Source organism: Apus apus, chromosome 7, assembly GCF_020740795.1.
Source record: "Apus apus isolate bApuApu2 chromosome 7, bApuApu2.pri.cur, whole genome shotgun sequence".
Classification (NCBI taxonomy): Eukaryota; Metazoa; Chordata; class Aves; order Apodiformes; family Apodidae; genus Apus; species Apus apus.
Genome location: NC_067288.1, coordinates 13,226,908 through 13,242,734, shown reverse-complemented (window position 1 = coordinate 13,242,734; position 15,827 = coordinate 13,226,908). Strand labels below are relative to the sequence as shown.

Below are 15,827 nucleotides of genomic sequence, written 5' to 3'. Positions count from 1 at the left end.
AAACTGAATGAGTATTAGCTCACTTAAGCAGATGGATTCTGGTAGGTGTCACAGAAAGAGAAAACATGAATATTACAAAAGAGATGAGAAACACAGGTTCAAAGACAGCATTACTAGAAAGGCAAGGGGGATAAGCAAGACAGGCAGTGAGGTACAGTAATTCAGATGGAAAGATAGATTTTCTACAAAATGCTAAAAAGTGTAGAAGGATCAGTACTTCAACCAATACAAAGGCAGACAAGTTGTATCATAAGGTGGGGGAAAAGACAAAAAATCCTCAATACAGTGTGGCATCAAGAGGCAGTTTCAATGAGAGAAACCAACTATAACCCTAACCTCCAATGGTGCAAAGCCTACCAAACATGCCAGAATCTACAGAACTGACATATATATATATATATATGGAGTAAATATATAAAAACACACTGGATTTATAGAGATGGTTATACACCATTCTAAATCTCTCAAGTCCTTGATGTTACTTTCAAGTATAGTACTTCTTTAACATAGGCAATCAGTACAGAATGCTACAACCAGCAAAAAAAGTAAATAATAGCATTTGGCCTGATGAACATTATATGCAACTCAAGCAAATGAAAGGCGTAAGAGGGATTTCATAAGAATGAGAAAAATAAATCATTTAGTCTAGTGGTCAGTGATGGGTGCAGAAGAGAGCTGCTGAAAGAGAAGGCAGTTGCAGATATGCAAATGATACTGGCATTTAAGAGAAGCAGTATTAGTTATTTTCCATGTAGTAAATTGATTGCTGCAGATAACCAGAGCAACTTTTCCAGAACGGAACAATGAAAAGTCACAGAGTAGAATGAGAATTAGCATGTGCTCCTAATTGTTAAGTTAGTTACTGGGCTACTCATGGGGTCAGCTAGAGAAGAGGGAGACACGGGTAGTAAAGCACAGTGAACATTTTGTAGTTATGGAAATATGAATAGTTTTTTGGCTCTCAGATTCTTTATCAGACTTCACTGCAATAGTTTCAGTGACAGACTCCAAAGGACATAAACTAATCTGAAAAAATTAAAGTGCAGTCAAGTACCAGGCTTCCTTCTCAAAATGTATTTTTTAAAAGCTGTTGAACCATAGAATCGTTTTGGTTGGAAAAGACCTCTAAGATCATCAAGTCCAACCGTTAACCCAGCACTCCCAAGTTCATGAATACACCATGTCCCTAAGCACCAGTGCTGCCAGATCACAATACAGAAAATCCAGATGATGTTTTGCATAGTTTTTAGTATCTTTCTGGGTTTGGAATCCTTTGGGAACATTTGGATCACATTTTCAAATATTCCTTCATAGGCATAAAATCTTTAGTTTGACTTTTTTGTTTGAATGCAATCCAGGTTTGTCCCATGGACTGCTCTTTCTGACTCTCTGACAAACATTGTTAAGGTTTGTGATGAAATATTGAGACTGGGGGAAAATATTGGTGGGAAAAAAGTGTATTTCCTGATGGCCATGTAACGTAAGTAGTTTGTGCTTAGGAGTTTGAAGAGAAATACGACTACATCGATTTATGTGAAGAAACAGCCTAACTCACTGCAACAGTTAATCTGTAAATTCATCTGAATTATTTTTTTAATAGTGGTCAGCTAAGCAGTCAACAGGTTGTCTCCTTGTAACTGATTGCGTAGTCGAAGGCACAAAGCAATTGTCAGGTATTAACTTTCGGGACAAGACTTAGGAGGACAGGGCCCGGCCCTCCGAGGGGACGCGGTGCCCCGACCTGGCGCTGCCTCTCCGGACGTTTTCCACGCCGAGCAGAGACAGGCTCCCGGCGCTGAGAAGTGCTGGCGCCAGGTGCGGAAAGTGTCCCCGCGCAACAAGTACGGCCCGGCGGGTCGGTCGAGACCCCTGGCGAGGCGGCAGGGCCCACCGCTGGACTACGGAGCCCCCGGAGCGGGCCAGCCCCCGGAGCGGGCCTGCCCCCGGGCGCTCTCCCCTGGCAGGACCGTGACCCGACCTCCCGTGGTGAGCTCTTTCCCTGGCACACACGCGGCCGCTCCTGGAGCGCTACGCGCCGGGAGCAGAACCCAGACCCCTCCCGCCCGGCGGCTCCCGGGGCTGTGAGGGACCCGCTTCCCGCTTCCCGCCCCGGGCGGGGCAGGCTCGCGCCGCCCCACGAGCCGGCGCGGCGCGGGAGGCAACGGCTTCAGTGGGACCGACAGCGCGTGCCCGGCGGCTGGCGCATGCGCTGTGGCGCCAGGGACGCGGAGCGGAATCCGGCACTCGGCAGCGCTCGGCGGTTTTCGTGCAGGCCGGGCCGCCATTTTCTCAAAGCCTCCCCGTACGCGTTGCCAGCGCGGCTGTCTGTCCCGCTTGTCCGCGCTTTGTCCTGCTCGGCGATGGACGGGTGAGCAATGACCGGGGCGGTGGGGGCGAAGGCACTGCTGCGGTTGTGCTGCCGGTCGGTGGTGGGACCTGCCCCAGGGCTGGGGGCTCGCTCGCCGCCGGGGCTGGCGTCTCCGAGGGTCTGGGGAGCGGCCGCTGCACCGTGGCGGTGGGAACAGGCGGGCTTCCCGCCGAGGGACGGGTGGAGTTAGGCCCAGTACGGGGTGAAGAGGGAGGAGGGGGCTCAGCCTATTCGTAACGCGGGCGCCTCGGTAGGGTCTTCCGTTTAAACTGGCGAGAGTTTGGGGCCGCCCCATACTTAGTGTAGTGCTCGAGTCGTAGGATTTCGCTGTAAAGAGGGAGCGCGATCTACTGCCATCCCTCCCCTCCGGAGCCTCCCGCTCTCCTCCCGCACCTTGCCTTCACCCCTCCCCCCGCCCTCCCGCCGGTGGGTGAGCAGGAGCTCGCTGTAGGGCCAGGGTGTGTTTTGGGGCTGTCTGGAGAGGAGGAGCAATACCAGCAGGCGCCAGAAGTCGAGCTCTTTTGTTTTCAGAAACTGCCTAATAAGCCCTGTGGCTTCCCCCACTCCCTAGGTAGAAAGATGCCGCTGTGTATGTTGCAGACTGGCTGTAACAGCCAAAGAAGGGAAGGTTTTGAAGAATTCAGCCATATGGGACAACAAGGGCCCGCCCTCGGTCCTGGCCGGGATCTGGGGTGGGCAGGCACTATACACAAGGCCGTCTTTTCCTTGGAAAATGAGGCTGGTGGTTGTAAATACAGCATCTTCCAGCTTCTATATTTCCTCTCAAGTTGTTTACTCCAAACACAGAAACAAGCTCTTTGGTATGCTATAAGCATATAACCTTTCAACTGTGAGAGTTTTAAAGGCTTTTTATGGTTAGTTGTGATTATAATGTTGGCAGTTAAAAATCCCCTATGAGAAGTGTTGTCATTAACGAGTATTACATTATGGAATACTTTAGCATATTCATGTTTTGTTTTCATTTTTTAAATTCTGGACTTCAGTTTCTTTTGGGACTTAAATGAAAAGTAAAATTACTTAAACATAATTGGTTCTCTCCTGACTCAAACCAGGACAGCTACACACTGAGTTATGATTTCACAGCCCCTAAGAAGAAGATTTACCTTGACATATCTGCTGCAGTTTCTTATAGATGTACCTGATAAAAATTCATATAGGTATACTTGCAAATGCATTATTTTTTTCAAGCTACTTACAAAAAATCTTCATTGTTTTCTCCTCTAAGAAGATCTGTAGGGTAATCTATGTTGCTCAACTAGCTGTCTAGTTAATAAGAGTGTGTGAGAAAAGTCCTCTCTTTACCTTTAAATTCTTTTATTTTCAACCTCTGATTTCCTGCAGTCCAGAAATCTAAGTTTCCTAAGTAAATTTCCTGGCAGTGCGGCTTTGGAGTAATGTTTACTTGAAACTTTGGACTCTTCTGGAGAAGCCTGTAAGCTGCGGGAGCTCAGTGGCTTTGTACTTCCCCTCGGTTCTGCTGTGTTCTTTGAACATACCTTCTTGATTGGGGAAGTTGTTGGTTATTTCAAGTCCTCATTATTTTTTACATTATGATACATTGAAAAGTTGGTTTTATGAGGATAAATTGGTTGACTTGTGTTCTTGTTTTTTTCTTTTTTTACAGCATTGTCACTGATGTTGCAGTTGGTGTGAAGGTAGGATGTACACTTAGCAAATAAGGGGGCAAATTGTTGATACAAAATTAACTACTTTGCTCATCAGTACTTGCAAGTTGTATGATTTTTAACTAGTCATTGTCAGCTGATATTTAGTCAGCAGTATATGCTTTATTAACCAAAAATCCTTAGAGGTAAATTGGAGGCTCCACACAAAAGACTTTTTTAGGCACTCAACCATAAACAGTGGTTCTACGTTAATGTAGTGGTGTCAGCTTCTTATTTTAAAGCTTAATTTTCCAGATTTTTTTGTAAAACACTTTCTCATTGTTGCATGGTGACTGTGAAGGACATGTTTTCTTCCCCTCTCCCCATTCCTCTTCCAGAATAGTTACCACTGAAGTTTGAAAAGAATTGATTGTAGTATGATACAAAAATATGGGAGGTAGAACTTCTTACGTAGGCAGAGAAGTGGGCATTTGCTTTGCTTCACATTTTATTGCCTAAGTCTAGTTAGGAGTTTATCATATTTGTTATAACAAGAAAACAGATCCAAATGGTTGATTTATTTCACTTTTGGATTCAAGTCTGTTGCAAGAATTAGATCATTACTTCATAGAAGCAGACTGAGATATAATGAGACTGTATCAGAGAGGGGAACTTCAGGTTATGTTAATGAATGTGTGTAAGCGAGTGTTTCAGTGGTAGAAACGTAGTTTTCTGGTATATATGGTTAAGTCTCCACCTTTGTCCATGGACCTTGTGGCTATACTACATAGCTGCCTTTTCACCTGAAGCTTATCTGTCTTAACTACTTGGTAAGCCAGGTTTTGTCTAGCAAAGCTCTTTGGCTCATATTCAGTATTGGTCCTACTAGTTCTTACGTAATACAGCTAGCCTGTTGGTACAGCAGCTATTATGTCAGATGTACCTGTGTTATGTTTCTGAGCAAGCTTGCTTCTAGGAGGAGCTGTAAGAAGTCAGTCACATAGATTCTGGTCCCATCTGGCTCCACATGTTTGTGCAGTATTGGCAACAAGCTTAAAATCACTCTCTGAGTCAAGAGGAAAGTGTAGTTATTAAAATACTTCTGTGGAAACTAATCCGAGTGAGAAAGCTGAACTGGCATGATTGTTTCTCTGTTGCCTGGGAGGACAAAGTATTAACACGGTAGAACTTCAGGAAGTGTCCTGTTGCTACTTGTCCTTTTATAAAGCCATGTAGCAATAGGATGAGGGGTAATGGCTTTAAACTAGAAGCGGGTAGGTTTCTGTCAGACGTTAGGAAGAAATTCTTCACTCTGAGGGTGATGAGATACTGGAACAGGTTACCCAGGGAAACTGTGGATGCCCCACCCCCGGAAGTGTTGAGTTGTTGAGCAGCCTGTTCAAGTGGGAAGTGTCCCAGCCCATGCAGGGTGGTTGAAACTAGTTGGTCTTTAAGGTCCCATTCAACTCAAACCATTTTATGAATGGATTAGTTTTGAGGAATACCTAAGGAAGTTTAAGCCTTTCAGAAGTAAACTGCCCCATGTGCATAGCTTTGGGGCAAAACAATTTAAAAATTGTCATTAATCATTTCTAATAAAGAAGCAATTTGAAGTAAACCATGTATTACTTGAACCTTATATGCTAGCATTCTTAGTTTGGGAGAAGTAAATTGATTCAATATCCCCTGCATTCTTAACTGAGAGTGACTTAAAATCTCATGAGAATTTGAACATTCATGAAATGTGTTGTGTGTCATGTGATTTTGGCACCATATTTTCAGATACTAGTTAGACAACGAAATAATTCTTGCTGTTAATTGTAGAAGTTGCATTATGAATGTGATAGAAGAAAGAAGGTAATATTGGAGGTAGGGTTTAAAATAAATACAAGGAGAGACACAGGAGGTCAAAAAGGTGTGCTCTTTGCCTTGTAAAAGTGGATTTATTCTCTCAATTTTAAAAGGAAACAATCCATTTGTGCGTGGAAGTAATATGAATAAATAAAAAGATTATGGTTTTCTGAAGAAAGCTGATTAATGTGGGAAGAGTAAACTGGATTGTATTCTGGATCTTCTGTAATTACCTCAAGATACTATTAAGGATGGAAAGTTGAATTTCTTGCTAATTGATACATGCAGTTTGGGTAGTAGTCTAATGCTGGCTTTAGTTATATTTTGGTGAAGGCCATGTGAAATATTTGTCCTTTGTGTTCTCTGATAACTTGTAATTGCTCTTGATGAACTGATGTTTTAATGTTGAGGAACGCTTTAGCTGTAGGTGGTATATAAACACCTGTGAACATTCATCTGACCTTTCCTTGGCTGTTATCTTTTTTTTGGTGGGGGGGGGGGGGGTGGCTTGGGAGTGTGTAAGGAGCAAGTTTTTTGAGTCCAGGGAGTTGCATTAGCAGTTTTAATGGTCTTTTGACACTGCTTTTCTTGTGACTGGATAGCCTTTGGAAGTGGGCAGGGATTTACCTGTGTTAAATCAATTTATACAGGGTATTTGTTTGACCAGATTCTTTATCTTTTTGCACCTACTGTATATTTGCTGGTCTGTTATACAGCATGTTTATGATATATTCAATTGTATTTGGAGAACAGGATTGTGACATACAACCAGAATTGTGACATCTGACCCTTCTGTTTGCTTTATGTTATCATCAGTCATGTCAATTCAGATTTGAAAATTATATTAACTATTGTCTGGCTGGTTTCTCTTAAACAGAAAAGCAAGCATGTTATATTTTTAAACCCATTTATAGAAGACTAATAGTAGAAGCTAACTAATGTAGTCTGGGAACTATCTTTGAATTAAAAAAGGGCTTTTGAGCTTTGGGGTCTGTAGGTGGGCAAGGCAAGTATAAAGTAAAAGGAATACTTGCTTTAAAAGTTTTAGTAACAGTTTTATAGTCTGAGTTACCTGCTAATGAGCCTGCTAAATTTGAAGCTATTACCATTTATTTGTGCTGTATGCTTTGATTTAAAACATTTTATGTTCATCAAACTGTCAAATATTCAATCTTGATTTTATGTACATGTTGAATTAACAGAAATTAACTCCAAAAGCCGAGGAAAACATAAAACTTGAAATTGAGGTGGAAAAAAATGACAAATACTTTTTGAAAACTTGGTTTACGTAGAGTAAATGTGGGTATTTGCACAACTCAAAATATGCAGTGGGAGCAGCTTCCCAGCTAAAATCTGTCAGAGGAGCAGTGTGCTTTAGTTTCTGAAAGTGTTAGAACATATCAAAACCCAATTGTTTTGTAAGTACATAAGAAGTAATTAATATTTGATTTGGTCTGCATTCTTGTTTTGCTTTCTTAAAATGCATGGAGGCAAGGAAATGTCACTCTGCACACAGTTCACCCCTTACATTACGTTTACAAAACAATACAAAAAGAATGAGCTTCAGCTCTGTGTCTGATGTTACTTTGTGAACTCCTATTGTACATAAGGGGTTTTTGTAAAGTCTTCTAATAGAACAGAGCTAAGGATTCTGGTAATGACAGTATATTACATAGTTAATACATTTTTTTATACTCAGTTTCTTGAAGAAATTATGTACATTTCAAATTTATAGAATTATTCATGCATAGCTTTTAAAATTACCATTATATACAATTTTTGCTTTTTTAAGTTGCAGTGTTTTTATTGCATGAGGTCCTTGATCACTAAAAATTAAATAACTTCTAGTCTCAAACTTCTCATTGCTCACTGGCTGTATAGGTTTGAGCATCAGAATCTAATAACTGTAGTTGGAATTACTGTCTTGTGTTCTCTTTACAGTTATGATGCTTTAATCTTGATAAATAAACTGATTTGGCACTTGGAGAGAGAGTATTTTTGAACTATTTGAGTGAATGTATGAAGTGTATAATATATCATTTCTTTGGAGTAATTAAAAGAATCTTCAGAGTTGTATAAAATGTGATGTAAAGAATATACATCACACAGGTGCAGGGAATAACTGGTGCTTACTGAGAATGGTACCTCTTTTCCTGTATTTCAGTGTGCCACTTTAGTCTAATGTATCATCTTTCTCCTCGATGGCATGCATAGCTGTGTAGTACATGGGGCCTGAACAATTGAGTGACTCATTTTTTATACATGCATTGCACATTTCAGATTGTCTGAGGTGTACTTCTACCTGATGGAGAAAAGAAGCAGTCATTCCTTCATAGATATGTTATTTGGTACATAGCATACGAGAATCTGTGACATAGTTGATATTCCTTTGGGCAACGGTGGCCAAAAATATGAGCTTCAGCTGTCAAGTGTGGACAGCCCTGGTTATACCTAGGAAGGAAGAGTCATGTATTCTTGTAAACATAGTTTTGTAATGTTCAGAGATGCAGGAATGGCCTTTTCCCCCAAAAGTCAGAGCTTCAGCCTTTGCAGTATGCTGAAGAAAAGAGGGAATTCTTTGTATATATTTAGTTGGTTGTGTTAGAATTGGGTGGAAGATGGAAGAAGCATCCTAGTACTTTATAATAATTTTCCAAACAGTTGTGTCACAAAGTCCTGCTTTTTCCTGGTTGCTGAGATTTGACCTGGGGGGACTATAATAGTACAGGGAAGGGCAGTAGCTGAAATCAGAAGAGATTATGAGCTGAGGAAGAAAAGGAAGAAGTGTTGTCAGTTTTCTTTAACTCAGGTTCTGATGGATAATCTCTTTTCACAAAATTACAGAACATTGACTCTTTTTGCTACTAATAACTAAGAGTTTCCTTGTGGTAGAAACAAATATTGTAGATAACTTGTGACTTTTTATTTGAACTGTACACTGTAAAATGAAAATATGTGTAGTAAAAAGTCAGTTTAAAATTTTAGCAAAGAATCTAAATAGCTTTTAAATAGCTTTTCCTTTCAGTTTCTTCATTTCCTGAAATCTCTTTTGCCTTCATCGTCATCATTTTAGATACTTGAATAAAATGCTGTTTGACTCATTCATACAGATGAATGCAATGTGATGGTCTTTTTTACTGTACTTAAAATATTAGAATGATGGTTCTGAACTATCTTTGCATATATGATATAATTAGTAGTAGATTGCTAGTAAATTAGACAAAGAGTCTCCTAAGGACATTGATATGTGAAAAATGGGTTGAGAAAAAAAATTGGAGGAACTTCTAACTTTACGTTAACTGGGATAATGTTTTTCAATCAACTTTTGTGTTTAATAGTACTTGGCTGTAGCAACTGTAGACAGCAAAAAAATGTGCACAACATTCTAGCAGTGAAGTATGAAGCGTGACCATCTTCAGAAGTTTAGAACTGGTGTCTGATTTTGTCTTTTCAGTAGTGGTATGGGGAAAATATCCTTGCTGACAATAAATAACTTGAAATTACTTCGGTATTTATTCCCGGAATGGTCTACTCCAATTCTTTCTTCATTGTAACTTTTTTTTTTTAATGTTTATTCTTCCACCATACTACATGTGGAAAAATGAGAGCTGAAAATGGAAAGAAAGTATGCTGAAAAATGAGTTTATGCTCTGTCGCAAGTAGGCATCAATGTAAGGAAGGCTATTTGATACGTTTTTATGTCTGTCACTAATTGGAAAACACCTATTTTTCATTTGTAATGGAGCACCTATATTTGCATCTTAATTGAGGGAGTTGTAGGAAGAGAAATGTCATCACCTGCATAGTCTGAAAATACGAACCAATACCAACATGAACCTTGCCCATTTCTTGGATGTTTGGGCCATGTTATCACAAGCAAATTGACCTGCTTTCCAGTTTTCTCTGTCACTGTAATACTTGTGCAACAAATGTTTGGGTAGCAACTTTACAAGTCACTTTTTATCTTGACCAGGATAAAGACAAGCTGACACAGCAATGTTGCATCTTTTTAGTCAGATTCATAGCAAAACCTGGTTGCATAAATGCAGAATTGAGTAGGACAGAATAGGACCAAGTTGCTGAGGCTAGGACAAAGGTAGGACTGTTGCTTTTGGTAGCAGCTGGCTCAAATGAGAGTGGTTTCACAGGTTGTTAATGGGACTATGAGGTTTGATTTAGGGCTTTGGATGGTTTTTTAGCTGCAAGTTATACACAGCTGTTTTCAGCTTCTTATAACCTCAGTTTTTCTACGAATGTGTAGCATAAGTTATTAGCAAAATAGCACTAGCACTTTTAATTTATTCAAAATAGCAGAGAGAAAATCAATTAGAAAATACCTTCCTTGTGGATTTTATTTTGAGATTTTGGAACTACTGCTGAAGGACCAAATCTGTACAGGTAGGTGCTATCGTTCTCTAACCAGAAAGCTAAGAACACATCCAGGTGGTAGCTCTAGTGAGTTATTCTCACCTAACTTATTAGCATTTTCATACAGCTTCTTCAGACTAATACCTCTTTTCCCAGTAAAAGTGGAATGGAAAGTCTGAAATGCTGGAATAAATTATCTTGTGTACTTCCTACTGAATGTTTGCCTCCAGTCTTTCTTTACTCTTCAGCTTTCTGGTGTAATAGTCCATCTTGGTCTTCAGATGATTTGAGAAATTTGTCTATTTTTCATTGTATTTTGAGAATCTGGAGGCTTTTCTCAGGAATTGAATCACAGAATCACAGAATCTTAGGGGTTGGAAGGGACCTCGAAAGATCATCTAGTCCAACCCCCCTGCCAGAGCAGGATCACCCCAAGAGCATCACACAGGAATGTGTCCAGGCGGGTTTTGAATGTCTCCAGCGAAGGAGACACCACAACCTCTGGGCAGCCTGTTCCAGTGCTCTGTCACTCTCAGAGTAAAGAGGTTTTTTCTGATGTTTACGTGAAACCTCCTGTGTTCCAGTTTGCACCCATTGCCCCTTGTCCTATCATGACTGGAAAAAGCCTGGCTTTTGAGACTTGTCTCCTTCCATTCTTAAATACTCATCAGTTTCCCTTGATTGCTCTCTATCCATTTCTACAAACTTCTTTTTGGATTGTATTTTTGGACTTGGCTTGTCGTGAATGAGTCTTCTATGATCCTGTACATATGGGAAGTATAATAGTCTATTCATTAGGTAATTTGGATTGTGTGTTTTAATGGTAGTGGGTATAGTCAGAGCATAACGCAGATCAAGTATTTCTTCTTTGCTAGAGTGTGTGAGGGTGTATTTATGCAGTGTTTCGTTAAAAATGAATTCTGTTAAAAGTTAAACATGCATTAAATTCTGATCTGTTGCATGTAAACTGAACAAAGTTTAGAAGTACTGTGTTTGGGGGTTTAAAGTGTGTTGTCCTGTTGTTCCTAACATCCCAACACTCCCCAAAGTTAGTTCAGACATGGAATTTTGAAAGCAGTGTGTTTGCAAGTGCCTGTCTGTTAGAGAGGAATGTTTAATGTCTGGGTTTGAATTCTTGTATCCTTTTGTTCCTTTCCCATACCATCAGGTCTCTGCCTTTTTCTTTCAAATTGCTCCCAGATGTTGTTAGAAATGAAGTGTTTTACAATGCTGTTAGATTTCTTTAAATCGTGAGATCTGTCTCCTGGCTTGTCATACCCCTTGGGAAATTCATGCCTGTAGGCTGAGAATGACTGAGGTAAATGCACAATGCAGCTGAAGTTTCCTTTTTTCTTTCATCTGGTGGGAGAGAGGGAAGTGAAGGGAGCAAAAACATCCTGTTCTTGAGACAGAGTTTGTAATATCAACAAATTTGAATATCACAAATGAGAAGATTTACCAGAAAACATATTTTTTGATGTCTTTGAGTGTATTCTTTCTTTTCTAGTGGGAATTTAAGAAAATATTTTAGATTATTCTGTTGACTTCAGCAGAGTGCAGTTTTGTCACTTGTTTACTGTTCATAGTAGTATTGGTTTAGAGTTCTTTGTAGTATTGTATTGCATCTACATGTGCTTCTGATAAGCCTTCTGTAATATATGCAGTTTGTTATGTTAGGTTCAGCCATAACTTCTGATCAGAGTCTCCCTAGCCCTGAACTATAGTTAAAAGAGCTGGTAATGTCTCTCTTTCATAAAGAGTTGTCAAAAAGTACTTTGATGTCTAAAAGACTAAACCTTTTTGGTAACTCTCAAACCAAAGTTGTTACTCTTTGGGTTTGTTTTTTTTTTTTTTACCTTGGATGTCATAAAATCTGGGGACTGTTTCAAATATTTAAAGCCATATCTGGAATGTGAGAAAAATAGTTGGCAAATCCGAATAGTATATTTTTATTAGCTTTGAAGGATAGTATAGTATGACTGTAATGACTTCCTGAAATTACATAGCTACTTAATATAACCTGTGGTAGCATGAAGCTTTATAATAGTCTGTTATGGAGGGGGTGGCATGTGAAATCCTGCTAGATGAATCCAGCTTGTGTAGTGAGGGATCCTGAGTTAGCTATGACTGTTAAAAGCAAGGAGGTGGGACGTTATCTGCTAAGCTAGCAGCTTTTTCTTTCCCCTCATATCATTAATTTTGTGAACTGTAGAAGAAACAGTATATACAATAACTGTATTCACTTACTCAAATTAACTGAGATATTAAAGTGGTGTCTTCAATTTACAATATATAAAATAATTTTTGTATATATAGTTTTTAAGTTTCTCTGAAGTATGTAGTCAGAATCTGAGTAGTTAAATTTTTTGTCTCTTTCTGAAAGTGATCCTACATGCCAGTTTTACATTATTCCGTTGGCTTAAGCCATACATTAATTTGCTTTTTTCACATCATGTATGGAAGTGCTCTCATGGGGGTAAGGGTGGGATGAGGTGGACTTCATTGAAAGGACAGTATTGACTCTGCAGTGGATTTAAGGTTCACTCACTGAAAGAAGTTACGTCGGCAATTATCTTATTTTGTGTAATAGTATTTTTGCAAATGCTGGTTTCATGAAGAAATGTTAATATCTCTGATATGAAAAGCTAGTGGTTTAGCTTTTATGGAAGATTAATATAGGCTAATGTTATTGACATTGGTAGGTGTAGAAGTGTGGGATCGAAAACTCGTGCTTTTGAGTGCTAGTTGTCAGAATAGTATAATAGCAGTTCGTACTTCTTATTTTGTACTTCGTAATCCCTTTCCCTTGTGCTAAAAATATATTAACTTCCTTTAGTAGCAACTTGGTAGAGACTTTCCTTTGCAGTCTGCAAAATAAAATGTGGGGTTTTTTTGTTTTTTTATTTTAGTGGATGTTTGGACATTTCTGTGTTCTGTGTATTTGTGAGAGTCTTGTTGTACAATCTCAAACTTGCTTTGATTCTGTAGAAGACAGCAGTTTGCACAGATGGGAGAAAGAGTTCATTGAACATTGCTCTTGGATCTTCCATTCTTCATTGAATCTGATTTGCTGTTTTCCTCAAAGATGAGTTTAGTTTCCTTATCTCTGAAAAACTTGATAGAATTTACCAAAGTTAAAGATTTCTTTGTTTTGCATGATTTTGTAAGAAAACTGGCATGCTTGAGAATAAGACTAGCAAGTGTTCATGATGCTTGGGAAACAGGTTATAATCATGAAGTCTGTATGTGGGATAGTGAAGTGATGAAGAGCTTTCCTTGGAGCAAGATGCCAGTCCTTTTTGGGTTAGCACGCTCTAAAAGAAGACGCACATAAAAACAAAGTCAAGCATCCCAAAGCACAATTCAAATAAAGTCTTGTCTCTGCTGAACAGATGTAAGTAAAATAAGTATTTGTCTGTGCTGCAATTCAGGAGATGCTTATGTTACATACTAGTGCCAGTTTTTAAGAGTATGCATTGGCTTACTTGAAATGCTTACATTAACTTGATTTACTAGATGACTGTCATCTTAAGATAACCCTTTGAAGTAAATGACAATTAGCAGCCTGTTACTGCTTTGGATTTTGTAATTAACTGCTTTGTATCCAAGTACATTGTGTCTTTGCTGCATAGCTGTTTTAAAAGTTGAATGCTTGAATGAAATGCAGAGGTGTCTAGGCTGCTGAAGAACAGATAAGGAAGAATAACCATGTATATCTAAGAAGGTGATTGATTACTCAAGCAGTAAGAGATCTTCACATTTTACCAAGAGCTTGGCAAGCATGTATTGGGGTGAATTAGTAGAGGTTTGCTATACTTTTATGATTTCGTGGTTAAATGAAGAACATTGCACATATGAGCCTGTTCATCTGTGAATGAGACCCGTGAATACGGATTTATGTGAGTAAAATAAATGTGGTATTTATGATGCCACCAATATAAGGAATTCAAGTTTACTTTTTCTCCTGACGCAAAACTGTTAAAACTTTTTCAAGTGTAATGACAAAATCTTGTTATCACCTCTGAATGTATTCATGAAATGCAAAATGTTATGTTTCAAAGTAAAAACCCTTCAACCGTTCCCAAAACACAAATGCAGTAACTGAATATCCACTCTGTAGAGTAATTTGTGCTCCTTTTGGGTTTTTCGGCTGTTGGTTAAGAAATTAACAACTTTTTGAAAGCCTGATTTACTAGAAGCCAAAAATTCATGTAATCACTCGTGTTCTGCTAGACAGCAGTTGCTAATGTAGGGAACTTCTTTAATCTGAAGACAACTCAAATTTGAGGTATTTCAGAGGAAGAGCATTAATTTGGTGCTGGGGATGCTTCAGCTGTTTATGTAGTAACTACTGTACCATTACAAATTAATGCCTGGCATTTTAAGGAAAAAAAAAAAAAAAAGAAAAATGCTACTTATTATCTGAATATGCCTGACTGTGAACTGATTCAGTCTCTGCTGCTATTTCTGCCCGTTAGGTTGAGTTGTCCAGACTACGGACAAGGACTTAAAAGCAAGGCTGGGTGGAGAGGTGTGAGCAGAGATAGCTGCAGTTGCCACTAAGTGAGCTAATACTGCTAGTAGTCTTGAACTATGCAATATTTTATAATGAAAATATTATGTTAGAAAAAAAGATAAAAAAATATTTTAGTGCCTTCAGTAGTGTACTATATACATATAAACACAGCAATGTAGTTTGAATAAGAGTTTCTGTAAATTCTCTAACTTGTTTCTGAGTTTTGTTCAGCTAAATTTTTCCTTAGTTACATTTGATTAGAGATCTCTTTCTACATTGAGAAGAGCAAGATGTGGTCCTTCTCATGGTCCTACCTAATTGTGGTATTAGGCATTACTAGTTTAAAGTACATTTGTTGTTGATTTGATAGGCAGAGTTCTTGTTTCCAGAGCATGAGAAGTTCAGCAGAACCGAGCAGTGGCCTTGGTTCTGTCTACCATTCTGTACCAGTAACTATCAACATCAAGTGTTCTCAGTCCTAGAAGCAAACATTAACTGGAAAACATGCTGTTAATTTTAGCAAGTGGAGTTTCTTAAAAGAGACTTAACTGAAAAGTAAAATTACTAAAATAGAATTGGTTATGTCCTCGTTCAAACCAGGACAGCTGTGTGTGCTCACTTAAAAGCTTAGAGTATGCAATAAACTGTATAGATTCTTCAGAGCTGATGTTGAAAACTAAGTAAACTTCAATAGCTCAATATAACTTCAATATTTTTAAGAACTTCTGGATTTCAGATGTAAATTTAACACATTGTTCTTTATATGGACACACAGTTCACTATTAGAAAATGGTAAAGATTTGGTTTTATGCATCTTGCAAGCATGCTGCCTAGAGAGGTGATGTTTTCAGGTTTACTATGCACTGTTGAGGTGCCCTGTAAAACATGTTAGCTAACTATTCTTGAGGTTGTATGGTAGTGTCTACAACAAAATTTAAACATTTTATTTTTATACAGATGGATGGTAATTCTTTTATTTCCTCATTTCCATTTTATCAGTGACCTGGATTAGTGTCGAAGGTGCTGGAGAAATACTTTTGAAGTGGGAAAAGAACTAAAAAGAAATTAAATATAATCTTCAAAATATTTAATTTTTTAA

At 38.8% G+C, this 15,827-nt stretch overlaps 1 protein-coding gene across 5 annotated transcripts in view; it reads left to right on the top strand.

Moving 5' to 3' along the window:
- Positions 1–2,212: 2,212 nt before the first annotated feature.
- PTBP2 (polypyrimidine tract binding protein 2) overlaps positions 2,213–15,827 on the top strand; it is a 51,368-nt gene continuing 37,753 nt past the window's right edge. For all 5 annotated transcript variants that reach the window (XM_051624593.1, XM_051624592.1, XM_051624591.1 and 2 more), the window contains exons 1-2: positions 2,213–2,368; positions 4,014–4,044. Coding sequence is in view for 4 of the 5 variants with exons in the window: in XM_051624592.1 (XP_051480552.1) it covers positions 2,361–2,368; positions 4,014–4,044 (39 nt within the window). In the remaining variant the exon portion in view is untranslated. The remainder of the gene's footprint in view (positions 2,369–4,013; positions 4,045–15,827) is intronic.